At 40.9% G+C, this 21,407-nt stretch overlaps 1 protein-coding gene across 1 annotated transcript in view; it reads left to right on the top strand.

The window, feature by feature from the left end:
- COMMD1 (copper metabolism domain containing 1) overlaps positions 1-21,407 on the top strand; it is a gene marked incomplete at its 5' end in the record, with an annotated part of 82,584 nt that overhangs the window by 14,795 nt on the left and 46,382 nt on the right. Inside the window, one exon of the mRNA XM_081997922.1 lies at positions 7,201-7,482. Within this exon, the coding sequence (XP_081854048.1) occupies positions 7,201-7,482 (282 nt within the window). The remainder of the gene's footprint in view (positions 1-7,200; positions 7,483-21,407) is intronic.

Here is a 21,407-nt window from a genome sequence, read left to right on the forward strand (position 1 = left end):
TGCCTATTTTAATCAACCCTTCATCCTCCTTTGTCATCAAATGAGTCTTCATACCACAGAAAAATGATACCTTCTGCAAATAAATTTAGGAAGTGGTGTTTTATGGAATTACGAGTTCAAACTGGTCATTTCTGGCAGACACACAGACTAATGGTAAAGGCAGGCTGGAGAAAATATGTTGTGGTCACTTCATGTACTTTTAAAAACTAATGCTGAAATCTCTTTTGCGTTCAGTTGTAAGCTAGGCCAAAAATAACTGAACATCTACCCCCCTGTTATTGAGCTTCATGTTCAAATGAAAAAGTAATTTTAGCAAAGAACATGGGGGTTTGATGAGCTTGTATTAAAAAAAAAAAATAGGGGCTTGGGGGGTTTCTCCTTGGTGGGAACCTTGGGGGAGAAAATGGAGGAGTCAGTCAAGAAGCATGGAAGCGACCCATTGAGAAGAGTTTTATCTTCCATGTCCACGTTTGACAAGTCTGGGTGAAATCAAGCTTAATAAGATTAGAAATGCAGGAAAGGTATAATTTTGCCTGAAACTTCATCATGCACACATATTTTTCCCATCTACAGTAGCAGTCAAGTAATTTTTTTTGTTGCTATGTGTTGCGAGTCCTCCTGTTCGAGAAGAAAGCTTTATGAGAGTCAGAATAACTCAAAAATACTTAGAAGTCTACTGAATATCCATTGACCTGGTTAGTGTCTCCTCAGTGATGAATCAAAAGGCTCTACAGGTTGGAATAAGGAATAGTTGTTGCAGAAGATCTATTACACACTAGAAAAAAATTAAACTACAGGTTTTAAACAATATATATATTGTTGTCTTAATGATGCACAGTTGGCTCTCTTCTATTAGCAAATGGTTTCATTTCACTTTTAACTGTATATTATGGCTCAATAAGAAGCAAACTAAAATAATATCGGGGCATAATATGGAATGTGAATAAAAGAAACTAATGTGCTGTCCCATGGATTAGACAAAGACTTAAAGATTTGTTCAAATCTTTCTACTTTGATGCAGAAATATTAAATATATTGTTAGGGTCACTTGTGATTTCTGACTTAGAAATTTGGCGGGGGTGTAGAGGCCTCTAGCTTTGGGTTTTTTTCTGAAAGATGGATCACCATTTTCAAGTGCAGACGAGCAGGCGGTTGCATCTAATTTTATCTTAATTCCAATTCTCAGGAGAGCTCTTGGACTCTAATAAACAGTGTTTGTGAGGCACAACCTACCAACTAGTTGAAAATCTCTACTGTCTCCAGAAACGTGGGAAAGTCTACTGGACTAATATCCAGGGAACTTCTATGGGAACAGCTCATTTATTACAGGACTGGATATCTCAGCAGCCCTGGGAGAGAGTCTGGTTAGAACATACTTACAAAGCAGGACCCAGAAACCACGGGGTTGCAGAGATGTTCTCAAATTCCTCCTGTCTGAAGCTACTATTTGCAGAAGAACGCTGAGCTACTTTTGACAAATAGCTTAGTGTCGCTAGGACCCGCATGTGCCGTTACACCCAAAGATGAGGAGATTTGCTTCTGTTCCCCCCCTGCGCTCCCAGGGTTGCCTTTCTTTTTAGGTAAGGAGAAAGAAACTACACACCCCAAAGCTGTGTGCAACAGGCACCCCCTATTTGCCCCAAATCCAGTGCTAAGGAGAGTAAGTGAAAGAAATGCATAGTATCCTGATGTTAACAAGAATTGGCCTTGTGTGATCGAAGTCTTTTGGCTGAGTGGGATGCCTTGGGTTGTTCCTCCTGTCTGCAGACGGTCCCCCCTCTCTGTGCATGTGCTGCAAGGATCTGAGAAGTGGTTTTCAAGGTTATATTTCTAAAAGCATCCGAATTACAAGGGTTCTGATACAGGAATAGCCTCTCACCCCCACCTCCCAGAAACCTGAGGAGGCGAGTTCGTTAGTGCGGTACATGGCACCAAATTGTTTGTTTCTCTGAGCTTGTGATTTCTTTGTGCTACAGGCTGGCAGCAGCCTGCGATTTTGAGGGTCAGCTGGAGAAAATGCCTACACATGCTGGCATGGCCAGCTCTTGGCGCTCTTCCATAATGGTTGACAAGTAATGTTTTATTTCTGGAAATGAAGTGTGTTCTTTTTTCCCCAGTGGGTTTTACCAATTATTGTTTCTCACTGGTATTGTATGCTTGTCAGGCTTTATTTCTCAGAAGAGATAATGAATTTAAGTCTGTTTTCCTGTTCTGTGTACCAAGACGCATGTCTGATGGATCTAATTAAGCCAATACAAAAACCCTCCACATTATGAAATATTGTTCCATTAAGGAAATAGTATTTGAAGTCATATCTTTATTGGCTGAATTATATTTGAAGACATAGTGGGTATGTGTTGAAGGTGAACACAAGGAGAAGTCAGTATGACCAAAATTGTTTCTTCTTGTTTAAAAGCATCTGACAAGCCTCTAGAGTGAAAAGTACAGCCAGTTGCTGAGGGTAGGATTTGTGTGCTTGTAGCATGACATGCTCTCCGTAAGCTGTGCTTCCTAGGGGAGGAAAAAAGTCTTATTTTAACAAATCTTGAAATACATAATGGGAGGAAATTTTCAATATCTAATGGTGTTCTCTTACAGACTCTAGTTTCAAAAACAGTTTGGTTTTTTTACTTAGTCACTTGACCGAATAGTCATTTGAGTACATAGTAATGTAAATTAAATTACTCGCTGGCATAGAACAGCTATGATTCTATACATTCTTAGAAAACTTTTCTGCTTTTTGTTAGTTGAAGATTTTAATGTTGAAATAGTAAATAATTTGTCATTACCAATAAAAACTGGACTTAGGTTCTGCATAACTTTTTTCTTCAGTGTCATACGTTCAACACAGCGCTTCTTGACATGCTGTAGAACTGTGTAGAGATGGGATAGTCTGCAAATAAAACGGGGGCTGTGATAATATATTGCAAAAGTATGCTTACTGAGGACTACTGAAAAGAGGTGAGGTGGGAAGGGACTAAGGCAGGATCTCCATGTACACACAGTTAGCTCAGAATAAAAAGTCTATGTTATATAATGACAGTACAGTGACTCAAGGTACGGCAGTAGATCCTGCACTTTAAGGTCTGTCTGGACTAAGTAATTGGCATTAATAAGTTGTATCCCTCTTGAACCAGTGCTGATGGTGATTCAGCTGTAGGAGCTGATGGATAAACCAGATTTCAACACCTCGAAGTCCTGAGAAGTTTCCAGTTATGATGCTAAAAAGTGTGTTGTTTATTTTAGCAGTGAAACCCTCTTTATCACTGCTGTGGGAGCTGGACAACAGCTGGTCATTGTCCTGGTGGTGGTAAATACTCATCTGAAACTCCTAGGGTTTAAAAGCATGAGAGGGAGATCTATAATCAGATATATTTTACCTGTCTTTAGTTCTAACCACAGAAGAACCACTCATGTTTTAACTTTAAATTAATCCTTAGGAATATCAATAAGGTGTATTCACTGTAATTTGATATTCTATGTGATAAATGATCATTGTTAAAAGTAATTGAAAGAACTGTTTGTAATGCTGTGCAGAATATGTCTGGAAATACAATTTTTTGTGAAATTAAATTAAAACATTTCCCTCAAGCTTAAAGTCTGAAATTTCACTGTGGCCGTTCATATAAGCAATGGAGTAGAACTACACTTTTTTAAAAAATGAGTTGTATAAGTGTTCGTACAATAAAGGAGATTGAAGATCAGCAAAGACCTTAATTGTTCTCTCATTCTTTGTAACTTACATCAAGTTTCCTGTCCACAGTGAGATATTTCCAAGTTAAGATGAAAAAGAACATTAAAATGACTTGCTGTTCTTATGTGACAAACCTTTGTTGAGGAATTTGAAAGAAAATATGTCTTCATTAATATCTTCATGCAGCTATACTGAAGTATAACTCACTGATTGCTTGTACCTGCTTCCAATTAAAATTTATATTAATCTTTTTTTAAAAAGGAGGTTTTAAGTAGTAGTTGTATTTCCAAGCTGAGAGAGATTCTAGTCTGAATGATGGACTATATTGGCATATTATTTAAAGCATGTATTATCTGATAAATATTCCACCAAAATATAGTATGGTTGTTACCTTCTGGTTTCTTAGCTGTGTATGTGTACGATATAAAGTGATCCTTATTGTGCACACGTGTCTGTGTGAGAGAGATAAATGATCATTAATTAGCATACATGGTTTCCTTCCTGTTTTATGCGAAAGTATTTTGGTAGCAAACTGTATCAGGGTGCTTATAGTACATGAATGTACAGAGTTTTTAAATGTAACTCACACTAGACCTTAATCTGTTGATGATCTTTGCCAAACAGGCAAGTTTAACTGTCCTCTATAAACCCTGGTAATACTGCTTTGTCTTCCTTATGCTTAAAACGGCAGGCTTTGTCATAAGCTTCCTCTTTCAGATACACTTCCAAATCAGATTTATATCATGTGTCAAGCACAATAAGGAACTTTGTGTGTGTGTGTTTTATCAACTTAGCAAAGCACTGGCAGAAATCTTGCTGCACCTTGCAAAGAGTTGTTGTGAAGGGGGTGAGGTTAAAAAAAAAAATCTGAAGAATTACAAATGTGAAATATTTGAAGGTTATAAAATCAAGCCTAGAAAAGGGTTACCTGGTTACTTGAGCCAGTGAATCTGCATTGGGTTCACATCTAATGCAGGTTAGATGTTTCTCCATGACACCTTTGCTTCATTCAGTGCAGAGGATGCAGTTTGTTTTCTTGGTTCCTGCGCACGAGTACAACAGAAGGAAATTCTCTGCATAGCTGAACTGAGATAAAGGTCCACATCTCAACTGGATCTTGGTCTTGACAGGACTTACATAAGGTGCTGGGGTCTGGAGTTGTTGATTCACCTCTATGCCTCCCGCCGTTCACGTAAACTAACACAAAAGGTGTATGTAAGCATACTTGGTGTCACACAACATGCAGATAGATCCCCACACAGATGAAGTGATATGAAAAAATATTAAAACAGAAAATATTCCACACGACTGTTAATAGATAGTCCTATTAATGGAAGACGTGGATGCAGGAAAGGACTGTGTCTAAATAGTTTTTCTTTTGAAAATGACAGGTGGTTTTTTTTTCACTTACAGCATAATTAGATATTACAGGATAATTACCTCTTAAGTTAAATGTCTTCATGATAAAAGCAAGCAATATATACAGACATAGTGAATGTCCTACAGAAAAGACAGAGTGGTGCACTAGGCATCTCAAATTTTATAATAAATTGGCAGATGCTCCTCTTAAGATGGAACCCTGATACAGCTGAGTGGTTACTTCTAGTGTGGATTGCCATTTCTTTTCTCGATCATGTAACAGTGGGCAGCTAATCCATTGCGATGGCAAGGGAAGGCAGTGCATCCCTCTTCAAACAAACAAACAAACAAACCAACCAAAACACCACCACCACCAAAACTACAAAAGCTTCAGGAGAAAGATCTTATACACTGGATGGTAAAAGGCAGCTAACCATTGTAGATCACAAGTTGTTTGTTGGGATTTGGGGGGGGTTGTTGCTCGGTTGGTTTTCTCTTGGAGAAGGAAAAAAAAAAAAAAAAACCAACAAGGTAGAGAGGATGTGGTGGTGTATCCGCTGAAGGTTGAGCACACTGCAGACTTGGCTTTACTCCCTTCAAAGCAGCAAACCTGCTGCTGTTCTCTGTCGCTTGCGTGATGCATGAGCTCTTTGCTTTGGGCTAGTTCTTGTGTGTGTGTTTTTACCTGCCATTTTATTTCAGGCCACTCCTGGTGTGACTGAGTTCGCATACTTTGACATCTGTCTGGTGTAGAGGAAGGTGGCAAAGCCAGCCGGTAGCTCACCCCATTGACAGTTTTAGTTCATCACCGATGAAGCAGCAGGTCTCACGTCCTCGGCAAGCTCATGGAGCGCTAACCCCTTGTTTTTTAGATAAGTGATACCCAATTTTGCAGATAAGCAATGTGGAGCACACAGTGTGCGTCCAGCTGAAAGCCACACGGTATCACCCCCTCGGCTAACAAGAGTGAGATCATTATTTCCCTGAATGCATGGAGTAAAGCAGCAGGAATACCGTGTCAGGGAAAATTAAATTGAGGCAAATCCCGAGGATTGCAGGGTTGGCTGCACTTCACCTTGCTGTGCTCCATCTTGGCATGTGCTTGAAGGTGGCATGTTCATTTAGGATAAGCTGCATCCATTTTGGGTGAGAATGAAGCAAAAACGTCTGCTTAAAATTGTGATGAGGAAACTTAGCCACAGTTTCCTCTCTCCACCTCCTGTCCTCCCCTCCCTTCACAGCTGTATTTAGCAACCATTGCCAGTTAGGCAATGCAAATTTAAGGCTGTAGGATTATCAGCTTTGGAAAAATAAGTGGGGGAAGAAAGGGGTGTCTATTAAAAAAGGGATTTGGGAAGAATAATTACTGTTGCTGCACAGGAAGGAGGAGTAAGTGACCCCTTAACACTCCCTTGCAAAAGGCAAATACAGCGTTTAGCCTGACAGAGTCCACTGATGCTTCGGAAGAAGCTGCGGTTGCATGTTTAAGGATTGCTCCACGCACACAGACTCTCCCTTGGAAGACTTGCATTGGTGCTGCTGCAGCCAGCACCCCACAGTGGCCAGCGCTGCAGACCCCGCTTTACCGGTGCGGCATTTACCAGTTTTGCTTCCTTGTCTGCGGTGTGGAGGTGGCGAATGAAGCTCTGGATGTTGCAGCGAGCTGGGATGTCTCCTCACGTGTTTCAGCCTTGGCCATGGGCATGCCGTGCTTGCCCCAACTTTCCTGTGTCACAGACCATCAGAAGAGCAGTATTGCGCCAGGCGCCCGACCCAGTGTTCCCAGCAGTGACCAGTTGGGTATGCCCGGGGCATACTCGGGGAGAGGGCCAGGCAGATAGTGAGAAGCGTCCCTGTTAACCAGTACCAGTGCTGCATTCCCAAAGGTGCTCCCAGTTTCCTCGTCACTGTTACCAATCCGTTACCCTCCAGCTGTCCGAGGGCAGGAATCCGGGATAAGTGGTAGGCACTTGCAAATTGAGTTTTGATGAAAGTTGTCAGGTTCTTTCCATTAACCTAGATTTGTTTGCCTTGTCCCTTTTAAAATACGGTATTTGTAAAACCCCAAAGATGTGACCTTTTGGTAGACTGTTAAAGAGTACTTTTGAGCAAGCTTTTCCCTTTTACTCCTCTTATTTTCCCTACAGTCAATTGCTTCAGCAGACATGGATATGAATCAGCTGGAGGCTTTTCTCACTGCCCAAACCAAAAAACAAGGTGGCATCACATCAGATCAAGCTGCAGTCATTGCAAAATTTTGGAAGAACCACCGAATAAAGATCCACGAGAGCCTGATCAATCAAAGCCGTTGGGATAATGTCTTGAAAAACATGAACTGGCGAGTGGATCTGAAGTCACAGTCAAGACACATCGATCAGATAAACACTCCTGTTGCAATAGTTGAAATGGAACTGGGGAAAAATGGTCAGGTAAGCCGCCTTTTGCAAAATGCATGTATCTGGTTTAGCTATGTATGTGCTGAGACATTTTACCTGTTGCTGAATTCACTGCATCTAAATCAAGTCAATGTATTTTTCACCACTAGACTTTTAATGTACTTGAACTAGTGGTCCATCTTTGGATACGCAGATACAATCTGGGTGGTGAATGCAATTTTTGCTTTTTTTAATGTCTTCATATATGTATTGACAGCTGTCTTTACATTCATGTTGGAAAATCTGAGGACGTAGAAATCAAACATAAAATCAGCCGTACTCACAATTATATTAAAATTATATTTGTATTTCATGCAGTGCAAAGTCGATTAGTCTTTTTTTTCTTTTTCACTCTAATCAAATACTAAAATTAGGTAATACCTGCAAAGCAGAATCTGAAAAAGAATGAAGTTCACAAATTATGATGATTGAGCATCCCTTACATTTTAGGACAAATGAGGGGAAAGACTCCTCTTTATTTGACATAACACCTATTTTCATGTTACGAGCACATCTTTATTACCTGTCACATTATACAATCTGGTCTTATCTGCCTGGAAGAGAGATATTATAGCTCTATCAGTGCTGAACACTGTATTACTTTTTAATCTTTATAATTCATAGGAATGTACAACTAAAGGCATGGCTTTCCATCTTCAATTTTCCTGCCTTTTTCTGGCAGGAAATGTGTTTCAATTTGGTACCTTTTTCCTCTGGAATGTGTTAGCCAATCTTAAAACCTCATTTCTCAGCAGTAGCTATTGCAAATCATACCATAAGCTAATTTGGGGGGTTTGATTTTTAACAGTTAATATTTAGCAAATTTCCTTGCATTTCATAATATTTTAGTAGCTTACAGCAAAGTAGTACCTGGATTAGATATAACTAAAGTGTGTGTGTGTGTGTGTGTGTGTGTGTATACACACACACCTGGAGTATACCTGTGCAGACTGAATGATTTAATTGAAACTGTGTGGCTATACCAAAGCCAGGATGAATGTACAAGTAAACTGGGATCCTGCAGAGGCAGTATCTATTGTTGGAAGTTATTCTGTTAGTCCACTTTTCCTCTCAGTCTTTGAAAGGAATGTCTCTTGCCCTTCCTAAGTGCTGACCCTCTGCCTTCCACTCATGTATCTCTACAGCGACCAATACAATAATGGTGTGTGTGTTTAGGTTTTTCCTAGCCTCAAAAAAGTGGAGTTTTCTGCTCAGGATCTTGACATTGGAAATAATTATATTCTATTAGTAACAAATGGAAAAAGTTTAAAAAAAACCCCAACAGTTACAGTGAGTACATTAGAATGAGTACATTAGTGAGCAAATGGGAACAATACCAGTGTTCATTAAAAAAAATAAATCTTTAACTCAAAACCACTGTTGTATTTCATAAGGGAATTATGTAGTTAGTGACTCTTGTTTTGAAATTTTTTTTTCCCCAGTAATGGATTGTTACGGTAACATCAGTCAGCAAGTACATTTGTATTTCTTCCACCCTGTGCAGCTAGAGAAAGGGGATGTAAACATGAAGGAAGAATACCCATTTCTGAGACACTGTAATTTCTCTTACTGAAGAGCGCTACAACACAACCAAAATCAATTATTTTAGCAATGCAGCTTCATATTTCAACGGGAAGTGTTTGTGTCAACGTATTTTTTTTAACTGCCAGCAGGCATAACTTTTGCCTCCTTTGCTGAGGACAGTAGTGAGCTGTCAGCAAGTCTGGCGCTTGGTGCGAATAAGGGTATTAGACTGGTACTTACAGAAATAATCATGGAGTAATTAGCATTGTCACCACTTGAGTCAAAATCAGCATTTATCTTAAGGAGCTGTGGTTTGAGGCAGTTGAGGTTGGTAGACTGTTGAGGCAGTCCGCATCAGGCTGCATGTCATGTGATGGGCTGAGTGTTGGGAACCCCAAGACTGCAACGGCAGCAAGCAGATTGCAAGAACGGTTCATCCAGCCCTCAGCTTCTTCCCACAGAGGAAGGCCTCATGGAGACCTCCTGGAAAGATGGTTGCAGAGACTACTGTTGGAGGTTGAACAAGTTGTTCTTGCATGCTGGACCCAGCCCACGAACTTTAAACCATCACATTTTATAGCCTTTGTGTGTATTTTTACTTCATCATTAGCACGTTTATATCTAATCTAAATATCAAGTTCTGTAGCACATCAAATACGCATATGCTGGTACCTTTCTGAGACTTAACAGAGAGAGCATCTTTTCTAAAAGGTTGTCAGTCATAGATGTGATTTGGTGAATAGCAAAGATCTGGATTTGCAGCAGAAAGCTGGCTGGTGATTCAGGAGTAAATTATTCAGAACAGACTGTTTTCATTTGGACACTTGATAACAGGGGAGTGTACAAATGCATTGATGTGTAATGAATTGACATTAATATTTTATATGTTTCAACAGAAGCAAAGAAATGCTCTGTAGAAAATGTACCTTTCCAGATTTTAAAGTTGCTCTAATTCTTTTCTGTGTCTCCAGACTGGATTTAGGTATCTGCCCAGCAGAAGGCCAGGCAGTTTGATGGAGTGTCTGCTCCTTGTGCTTCAATAAGTAACCTTGCTTTCTTCTTGCCATCTCTGAATTTTAATGGGTCAATTCTTTCATGACAGAAAGACTCTGTGTAAGACCTTATATGGCTAGAAATGGGGACTTTGAAGTGACTGGTTCATAAATGCCAGTAAACCGAGTTTACATGAATTAAGTCCAATTTCATGAATGTTTTCTGATGGGAGAGAGATGTTTCTGGGTTTGAGAATCCATTACAACTTGCATGCATTCCAAGGATGCTTTCCATAGAGCACAAGAGCTCTTGATTGCCAGGTGTAAGGCAAGGAAAGGAAGGCAAGAGGTCAGCACGGCTGAGTCAAGACCTGATGGGCAAACTAAAAGGCAGGAAGGAAATGCACAGGCAGTGGAAGCAGGGACAGGTATCCTGGTATGAGCACAGGGACGCTGCCCAGGTGTGTAGGGGTGAGGTCAGGAGGGCCAAGGTGCGGCTGGAGCTGAACTTGGCAAGGGATGCAAAGAATAGTATGAAGGGCTTCTACAGGTATGTCAGCCAGAAAAGGGAGGTCAGAGAAAGCGTACCCCCTTGATGAGGTACTGGTTGCCTGGCAAACTGGCATCAACAGATAAGGACAAGGCTGAGGTACTTGATGACTTCTTTGCCTCAGTCTTCACTGGCAATGTCTCTTCCCACACCCCTCAAGGGGATAGCCTGCAAGACAGGGTCCGGAGGAGCAAAGTCCCTCCCACTCTAAGAGAAGATCAGGTTTGAGACCACCTGAGGAACCTGAACATACACAAGTCTATGGGACCTGATGAGATGCATCCCAGAGTCCTGAGGGAACTGGCTGATATAGTTGCCAAGCCACTCTCCATGATATTTGAAGAATCCTGGCAGTCGGGTGAAGTCCCTGGAGACTGGAAAAAGGGAAACATTGCACCCATTTTTAAAAAAGGTAGCAGGGAGGACCCTGGGAACTACTGACCCATCAGACTCACCTCTGTGCCTGGGAAGATCATGGAACAGATCCTCATAGAAGCTATGCTAATGCTCATGGATGACAAGGAAGTGATTTGGGACAGCCAGCATGGCTTCACCAAGGGCAAGTTCTGCCTGACCAACCTAGTGGCCTTCTATGATGGAGTGACCACATCAGTAGACAAGGGAAGAGCTACCAGTGTCATCTCTCTGGACTTCTGTAAGGCCTTTGACATGGTCCCCACAACGTCCTTCTTTCTAAATTGGGGAGATACAGATTTGATGGGTGGACTGTTCAGTGGATTGAGGAATTGTCTGGATGGTCACATCCAGAGTGGAGTGGTCAATGGCTGAATGTCTAGATGGAGATCAGTGACAAGTGATGTCCTTCAGGAGTCCATATTGGGACAGGTACTGTTTAATATCTTCATCAATGACATAGACAGTGGGGTCTAGTGCGCCCTCAGCAAGGTTGCCAATGACACCAAGCTGAGTGGTGCGGTTGACACGCCTGAGGGATGGGATGCCATCCAGAGGGACCTGGACCAGCTCGAGAAATGGGCCTGTGTGAACTTCATGAGGTTCAACAAGGCCAAGTGCAGGGCCCTACACCTGGGTCAGGGCAACCCCCGGTATCAGTACAGGCTGGGGGATGAAGGGATCAAGAGCAGTCCTGCCGAGAAGGACTTGGGGGCACTGGTGGATGAAAAGCTGGACATGAGCCGGCAATGTGCGCTCGCAGCCCAGTAAGGCCAACTGTATCCTGGGCTGCATCCAAAGCAGCGTGGCCAGCAGGTGATTCTGGGAGGTGATTCTGCCTCTCTACTCTGCTCTGGTGAGACCCCACCTGGAGTCCTGTGTCCAGCTCTGGAGCCCTCAGTACAGGAAAGACATGGAGCTGTTGGAGCGGGTCCAGAGGAGGGCCACCAAAATGGTCAGAGGGCTGGAACACCTCTCCTGTGAGGACAGGCTGAGAGAGTTGGGGTTGTTCAGCCTGGAGAAGAGAAGGCTCCGGGGAGACCTTATAGTGGCCTTTCAATACTTACAGGGGGCTTATGAGAAAGATGGGCACAAACTTTTTAGCAGGGCCAGTTGCGATAAAACAAGGTGTAATGGTTTTAAACTAGAAGAGTGTAGATTTTGACTAGATCCAAGGAAGACATTTTTCAGTGAGTGCGGTGAGACACTGGAACAGGTTGAGGAACATTGGAACCTAGAGAGGTGGTACATGCCCCATCCCTGGAAGCATTCAGGGTGAGGTTGGATGAGGATCTAGTTGATGATGTCCCTGCTTACTGCAGGGGGATTGGACTAGATGACCTTAAAAAATCCCTTCAAACCCAAAGATTCTATGATTAATTCTGACTCTCCTTGGCATTACTGATAATAGAAAAAAAAGAGCCTTTTCGTCTTAAGTGCTCTTAAAAACACTTCTGATGAGAACCATTCAGAAATACTGATGCTCTGAAGTTTGAGAAGTTTGGTTCAGGATCTGTAAATTGCAGTTTGAACTCTTCTTCTTCAGTAAAGATTTTACAATGACATTTAAAGTTTCTTTTATGTTGGTGTTACAGTCTTTATACATCCTGCTTAAAAAGGCAGATGAAAATGCTAGCTATGAAGTACTCTGCTTTGAAAGCCCATTTTCTTTTAACAATATGACTAAAAATAAAATCCTAAAGCAGTTGCACTTCAGCCTGCATTTGCCTTCATCTGCTCGTGGTATTCAGTGCTCATCACTGCCAGTCCATTCTTTCCTTTTAAACAGCCCATCTTTTCCTTTGCCCAATGGTTTTATCCTCCTGTATCTCTCTCTATACCTTGCTGGCTTTCTTTTAAAACATCTCTAGCTTCCGGTCCCCTTCTTTACGTCCTTTTTAATCTTGTTCTCCCTCTCTGAGCATCACTGCAAAGCTCTCTTGGCATGAAATTTCAAGCGGCCACGAATCAGCCGTGAGGGACAGGGGAGCAAGCTGGAGAGTCGCCCTTCTCCTGCTCTTCCTGCCCCGTTGCATCAACGCTGCTCCATATGGTGAACGGTCAGTGCCGCGTAATCTTAGGTTACCTACAGATTGCAGTCACAGATTTATATCTGACCTTGTCATTAATAGAAAATAAATGCATTGGTTTTGCACTTTGGCTTGGCATTAAGATATATTTAAACTTGTTTTATGGACTTTGTTGTGTTATTTTCGTTATGAGATGTGCCCCTCTCTTGGGGCTGTGTTCTTCCCACTAGTATTCTGGGCTGATTTGCCAATAAGTTTTACTTCCTTGCACCATTATGTATTTTGCAGTTTAATATCTGAGAATGATCAAATGTTGTAGGTTAGCCTGAGTATTTGCTTTTGGCTTTTATGCTTGAACTTATTTAGAGAGTGGGTATTTTCACATGTATGTGTTTTCAGTGTTTGACTGGTAATCCATGTAATAGCACTTTTATTGGAGTTTTGTGGGATGTCAAGCATGTTTTCTGAGCAAAGAGTATTTTCTGCCCTAATTTAACATGAACTCTGGGATTCCAGTGCAGGATTCTTCCCAGAAAGCCCTGAGGAGATTGCATCAGGATTATGGATTAGACGTTTTTTCCCCCAAATCATTGCATGTCTCTTCTCTTTCCTTTTTAAAAAACTTTACCTGACAGACGTGTCATAAAACTTAGAATATGGTAGGTAAATACTACTATATAGCAAATACTAAAACCTACAGTCTAAGTTAAGAAATTAGGATAATTTCTTTCAAATTTAAGGGCAAAGAGCAGCTTCTTATTCCATTATGATTTTTCTGAAGTCTGAAATCACCAGGGATATGTATCGTCATGTAAAAGAAACATCTTTCTTTAAAGAACAGGCAAGCATTAGTAATAGACTTCTGATAAATTGAAAATCTAGTATTTGCTAGTTCTGACTATAGTCTGATTGTCACTTTAAACTCTCACCAGTGAGATAAGTACTTTCTGATGAAAGAACTTGCTAGATGAAGTGATCTTTTGCCAGTGCAAGAACTTACCTGATACTGAAAAAGTAAGAACTGTCAGCTCACAGTTTACCTTAGGTATATCACATCTGCTTTCTGCTAATGGCTGGGTCCAGACCCTGGTAACTCAGAGAAAATAGTAATGTTTCAGGTAATATTTCTGATAATCCAGGTGTGGAAAAAATTCATAATCAATGTAGACAATTGTCGTGTGCTATATGTAGGAGGTAAAACGCTACCAGGATTTTGAAGGTCTGGACCTTGAAACTTCATCAACTTCTAGTTTGTATGACTATGAAGATTTAATTCTTTCAGTGTTCTGGGAAGGAGTGAAGTAGGTCTCAAAGTAAACTTTTGGGAGATCAGAATTGTTTCTGACTTGTTAATTATATGTATTCTACACAAATTTAGGTTGAAATTTGTATCAACCGTGCTATAAACAAATGATAAGCTGAATTCACACATGTTGACAAATATTAAAATTGAACATGCTTTCACAGTGTAATAAAAAAATCTTAGGATTTAGCTTCTGTAAATCTCATTACCTTGCTAGGATTACAGACTGAGTGCCACTGAGGATCTGTCGGTGTTTTGCACATTTTTGTAAGCAGAGGTCTCTTGGTTTCCCTGGGCTGCAGTTATCTCCAGCAATAGCTTTCACCACTGAAGAAAGGTCAGATCAAAAAAACATCATGAGTAAACTCATGCTATAGGGAGGAAGGATTATGGCTGCGCTTGCTTTTGCCTCCATGTGACTCCAGGTCAGACTGCTTCAGAGCTATCGCTGAAAACAACTTCAGATAATGGACTTCCAGGCCTTTTTATGTAGGATCTATTCTGAAAAGACAGACTGCCTTTTGTAGGATATCGGTATGGGAAAAGCGATGCTTAGGGAGATGAAAAGCAGTTCTAGGTACCCAAACAAAAATAAGGGCAGCGTGGCCTGCAAAGGGGAAAGAAAAACAACCACCAAACTGTTTTTCCTTTCCAGCCTTAATCCATTTTAATCTTTGTAGTTATTAACATTATCAGAAATACTGTTCCGGTCAAAAATGGGAAAGCGTGGCATTTAGAAGCTGAATCGATCAACTCTAACTGCAACAGCCTTAATACTTTTATGTGATTAAAAATATAAAACCCAGTAAGTAGAAGTTAGTGGAAAAAAATCACCTCTGTGGCCAAGCTGAATGTAATCACTTGAGCCTTTGTTCACCTTGGAAATTTATGAGCTGGAGGGAACAGTTACATAAGGCAGTACAGTGCAAAAGCAAATAAAAACCAGAAAGGGCAACGGGTCACTCGGCACACAGAAAACTGGAACACAGTTGACTGACTTAACTCAGTTATTTCCTTAATCCTCTGCATGGCACTCTGAGTAGTCCTTTGCTTTGATAGTTCAATTTTTGTCACCTTCTCCTGAAAGCAAAGTGAAATTTGGGAAACAAGAAGAGAGCTTTGTTATTTGCAACCATTGGTATTTTTAAGTGTAATATGTTATGGAGATAAGAGCATTAAATTGAAATATTAGTTCAATAGCTCTCTGACTTGAATTGTCACTTTTTCACTATATATATATTTGACTATATTTTGGTGTGTACCTCGTCTGTTCATCCTATACGAAGCAAGGATGTTCTACAATTAGTGGTACTAACAGTTTCCATCCTTGGTTTTATGCCGTCTATGTAGACATACAAGCACACATGCATACGCACACACACACATATTCCTTGTCGACTGCTTTTACTCTGGAACTGGATTTGCTGTAGTAATCAAATAGAATAATTTAAGTGAGACAAATAATTTTGATTGTAGTCAAGCTCAGGGTATGATGGGGAGAATTCTGGATTAACTGAAGGTGAGCTTTATGAAGATAGATGTTATCATAACGATGCATATTTACTGCTTTTCATCTGCCTAAATTCAGATTCAGTCCTGGACCCTTGAAATTTTTTACCTTTTCGAAAATATATTGAGGTCTCGGACATTATGACAGGGAACTGGCCATCTGTTATGTATCTCATGCGATCAAGAAATATTTTGCAATCTAATATCAATCTGGTGCTCTCACGCAGTGATGAAATGTTGCTGAGCTTTGATGAAATACCCTCCAGAACTGTCTCTTGCAGCCTTGGGATACAGACTATGATGAGGCTGGGGACGGGGCAACTGGGTTCAACAGACCTGCCTGCTGAAAATTGTCTCTAGCAAATGCATTTCATCACTCAAAGCTTTTTCTGGAATTAGCACTACACATTTATGAGTTAGTCAGAAGGACCTGTTCTTCCTTCTTCTTCTTCTTCTTATCATCCCTATGTTATCTCTGTCTGCTCGTGGCTTTTCTGAAAGTCCTTTCCCTGGTTTTCTATCAGCTCCCTTGCCCCCAGAAGTGGTTGGTACGCTTTTGGAACCATCCTTAGTTAACAGCCTTCCATCCTCATCCTGGCTCCCCTACTGAAAGCGTTTCTATAACTTTGCAACCTCTTCTTAGCTATTCCTGCAGTGCTGGGGTAGGTTACCCTGAGAGTTTGCAGCGTCGCACGCTTTGAGGTCTTCAAGAGTCGAGCTGGATAAAGTCACTGCGGTCAGACATACGATCAGCTTCGCCGCTGCAACAGACACGAGCATTTAGCCGGCAGGCTTTCAGGTGAAACAGAGGGTTTCATGCTCCTTGTTTAATCCAGTGGCTACATGCATTTCAGTTCCTTTATTCACCGAACCTCACGTGGAAGATTGAGCTAAGAGCGTGTTTCTGTTGCTTTTGTACTTTGTGCTTTAGTTCAGTCTGAATGCGTGAACTTCTGGGTCAGGAAATGGGGAGTTCGGTTTCAGCAGAGGGAGAGCAGTTTGGGAACTGTGACACTGGATGTTGTGTTGAGGGGCCAAGAAAAAAAGCTGACGGCTTTTAAAAAGAACACATTGCGGAGGCTGGATGCAAAGATGGCTGATGAGCTTCCACACCTCCACAGCTTTGGCTCTCTTCTCTAATCGGAAAGTACCTGTGACGCTAATGAGCTTAGAGGATGGCTATGAGTTTCTTGTGTTTCCTCATCGCTTTGCATTAACTGGATAATTTGGAGACCCTAAATTGCATCACCTAAGGAATTTCTGAGTTTGAGGCAGGTTGGCAGAGCAGTTTCAGCATGATGCTTGCGCTACTGCAGTCGTGTAAATAATCAGAGATAACTCCATGGACCGTGCTATCCCCCACCACCAGGACTTGGAGCTGTGTAGAGAATGATTGCAAACAACCTAATTAAAGCATTGCATTTGCACAAAAATGCCACATGCAGACTGGTGCCATTTGGCTGCATGACCCTGCTCCTAAGTGAACTTAGTCAGAGCTTCTGCCTTCTTGAGAGCACGCTGCCTAGCCTGGGTCACTGCCGGAGGGCAGAAGAGCAGCTCTGGAGTTACCACATCTACGAACCAGCTAGAGATTCAACCTTGCTGCAGCAAAACCAGGCTTCAGTTGAGGCAAAACATTGTATAAGGCTTGGAAAGGTGGAGCTTTAACATATGAAGTGGAAGGTCTTTGGAGATTTGCAGGAGGTAAGATAAAACTGAAATGGAAAAGGTAAATTAAAAAATGCTGCCATTTCTTGTTGTACTTGTACCAAACCTGTGGCAGGAAGACAGAGGGGACCATGCTTGACCAATGTGGTCAAAGGAACTTTGCAATGCAGAGATTGCGTCTGTTGGCTGCTGTGTTGCCAACTGTTGAGGACCAAAGAGAGCATCTGCTGGTGTGAGGCCTCCTAGGGGTAAATATATAGGAGTTAGTGATTTCTTTTGACACTGCCCACCTTTTGTAAAACCAGCAGCATGTAGTTTGGGTGTGAAAGTGATATATCTCACAAAATATATTTATTCTGGGATTTATCCCGTGATAAATTATTTCACGAAACAGAACACATTCACTTTCACACCCAAACTACATGCTGCTGTCTTTACAAAAGGTGGGCAGTGTCAAAAGAAGTCACTGACTCCTGTGTATTTTATGAAGTATATTTATCCCAGGAGGCCTTCAAGGAAGTGGAACATGGTTAAAGGACCAAAAATTGTGATCTCCACTAGCTTCTTTTTAACAAAAGTAAAAGTTTTGCTTGATTCTCAAAAAAAAGTTTTTTTAAAAGTGGCATTTCTTTGCTGTAGTGTCTGTATACAGCAAAACAACTGGCCTCTTTGCATCTTAGCTCCTATGTCGCTGGCCATCTGCATTCTTCAGAGGGCTTGGATATCAACATTAGCAAGTAATTTGTTCTTGGAAAACTCAGGGAAAAAAAATTATTTGTTATGAATATAAGTGCCCACTGCATTGGCTGACAAAACATCTTGTTTTTACAGGCCTAGCCTGGCCAAATACAATTAAAATTGTTGTTTTGCCAGCTGGCCAGCTTTCCCACTCTTGACAATATGCCATGTTGCCGCTGAAAAGCGCTTTGGAGATCCTTCCAGGTTTGTCATGGTCTCTCTTGAGATCCCCAAATAGTAGTGTTCAGGGCAGTAAATAAGAACAGGTTCTTACTTAATTTAATTGGGAAGAGCTGCTGCAGGAGAAGGTATCAGAAGATACAAAATAGGAAAACTGGCCAGTAACTGGGGAGAAACGCTTGTAACTCACACCCTTCTTTGCTGCTTAATCCTTTGGATTACCTTTATTCTGTCTTAAATATATATATACTTTTCATAAAAACTGGACTCCAGCTTTGGCTGTGCAAGAATTGATCCAACAAAAAAACCCACCCAGCTTTACATGATAGCAAAGTCACTGCAGGCTGTACAATTAAACTTGCCGTGTTTCTCTGCATGTCTTAGTTTTCAGAGAGAAGAGTGAACCTGTCATTTCTTTTGAGCAGCTTCTATGTTATCTGCCAGCAGTTTTATTTTTTTCACCTTTCTTCACGAACTAAATTTCCACGTGGTGAACAGTGCTATTAATACACCAGGCAGCAGAAGGCATGGGCAACAGGAGAATGCGGTTTGTAGGCAGTACTCAGTATAATCTTTTTATCAAGGAGATATTTCTCTTCTAATTTCTAGCAGCTGTGGCTTTCCAGTCTTCTAGTGCTTCTACTGACATGTCATGTCCTAGTTAAAAATGGAAAAAAAATAAACACTTCTTTTTCCTTCCTCTTCTTCTTATCAGTTCCTTTAAAAAAAAAAATCTCTAACAGAGGGATTTCACTGGTAGCTGCTGGAATTTGTTCGTGTACAAAACTGTCCTTGGCCATCGGTAAATGAGCATTAATGCTGAGGTATTATGAGCTCCCTGTACGGAAATGTACTTAATCAACATGTGGAATGTTTGGAATATTAGCGCTGCGTCTGCATGAGAGCAAACTCTCATTCCTGCTGCAGATGTTCTTGCTGCTATCAGTTCAGACTACTGGCAGTGGTACCTAAGGACTTCTAGATGGCAGTAAAAATTTTTTGGGAGATGGTCATGCCCCTTCCCAAGGGAGTGAATTAAGACCATAGGAAACAAGGCTCTATTTTGCAGATACCGGCTGCCACGTTGTGTAGGTCAGGTTTTCAGCAGATGACTGGTGGGAGTTTGCACTGAAGAAGCTCAAACATCTCATCTGCATTTGCAGGTTCATTTACCTCCGTATTAAATGGATTTGTCTTACAGGTGCACCTTAGTACACTGGCCTTTGCTTCATCTTGTTAAAAACATAGACTGAAAGGAAGGCAGTAAATAGAACTGCCACGGAAAATCACATGTGGGTCTTAGATGCTAGTTTCAGGTTACAGGTTTTTTTCTTGCAGCAACGTGGACTTCAAGATTTCCTGACCTTTGCTACTTGTTGTGATCATTGCGCTACCCTGGTAGTTACGCATTTACAGAGTTGAAAGTGGCTGAGTGAGTCCAAATTAATTTTTTTTTTCCCTCCCCACCCTTTTTATTTTTTCTGCCGAATTATTTTTAGTCTGGATCAAGTTCTTGAAGGGACAGGGTGAGAGCAAAATTGAGCAAAAGAAATTGAGAACTCTGCCTTGCCATGAAAAAAATGTTCCTTTAAACATGTTCAAAGGATCACCCATTTTAAATCTTAGCTAGTGGACTATTGAACATGAGAAGTAAAGCAGCTTTACTTGAGCACTAAGGGTGACCTTTCTGAAGTACTAACTCTTCTTCAAAGAATGGAGGAGTAATAGAAAATGAGAGAGATGGCGGTTGGATGAGTTTGGTATTGTAAACTTAATCTGGAGAAGTGTGGAAAAGGTGTCTGGTTTGGAAATAATCTGAAATGGTATCTGGAGGTGGGAACCTGCTAAGATTGCAAGAACAGAGGAATCTTGGTATTTTAGCAGCATTAGTATTCTTTGTTTCTAGAAAATTTCTCAGCTACGCACATTCATGACAGTCATTAATGAGAAAAATGATTGAAATACTTGTCTTATTACGTGTCCAATTATTTTCTCCAGTGTTAGGTGGGAAATATGGCAAGCTGAACCACAGAGTTGGCTGAATTGCCTGAAGTGATGCTAGAAGTCTGGGAACAGCGCGGAGTAGAGCTAAACAGCGAGCAAGTCCTGACTTAGTCACAGCTTTAACAAATAAACTGGTTTGTTGAGTTGGGGTTTTTTTCATTCAGTGGTTACAAGAAGTTGATTGCTGTCAACAATTTCATCGCCAAAATAGCTTTCACTGTTTCCTTGCGTGCCTCTCTCCCATTTTCTTTTCCTTTTTTCTTGTTTTGAAAATACTACAGAGGCAGTGTGGTGAAGTATAAGCTTCCCTGCTTTTCTCTGAAGAGAGATGATTGGGAGGAGATCACTGGCAGTGCTTTTGTTTAAGACATCATTGTCCTGTTTACTGCTTTAAAAGTTGAGGAAATTACTACTTTGAACATAATTCCAAGAGCAAGTGCTTTTCATTTAGAAAGTTTCTTATTTTAGGTTATAAAAGATACAAAACAACCCTTTGATTAAGAAACCTATCTAAGATGTAATTTTGCATAGACCTTGACACAAGTTGGTTTTTTTCTGTCCTCCTTTCAATTTGTCAATTGCAAAACTCTGCAAAGGTAATCAGACATGCAAATCCTCAATATATTTTTAGTTCAACTCGCTGGTGTATATTCATTAATATGTTAATAAGACAAGGAAAGCATAATTTAAATTGCATATGCTTAATTTGGTTAATAAATACTTGAAATATAGTCCCACTTTTAAAAGTAGCCGCACAAATGATGCCACTTTTTCAAGGTTTTTTTTTTATCTGAAGCTAGAAGGAGGATATAAAGCCTCGTATTTTAAGGACAAAAGTAAGTTTGTAGTGCTTTTTACCCTGATCCTGCACAACCAAAGGACCTCTGTGCTGAATTTTAGTCCTCCTTGTAGGCATTGTCACATTCCTAATGATTTCACTGTAATAAATTGCGCCAGTGGAGACCTAGTGAAGATTATGGCATTGTAATTTCAGTTCCTAAACTATA

Source organism: Phaethon aethereus (genome assembly GCF_964289735.1).
Source record: "Phaethon aethereus genome assembly, chromosome: 3".
Taxonomy (NCBI): Eukaryota; Metazoa; Chordata; class Aves; order Phaethontiformes; family Phaethontidae; genus Phaethon; species Phaethon aethereus.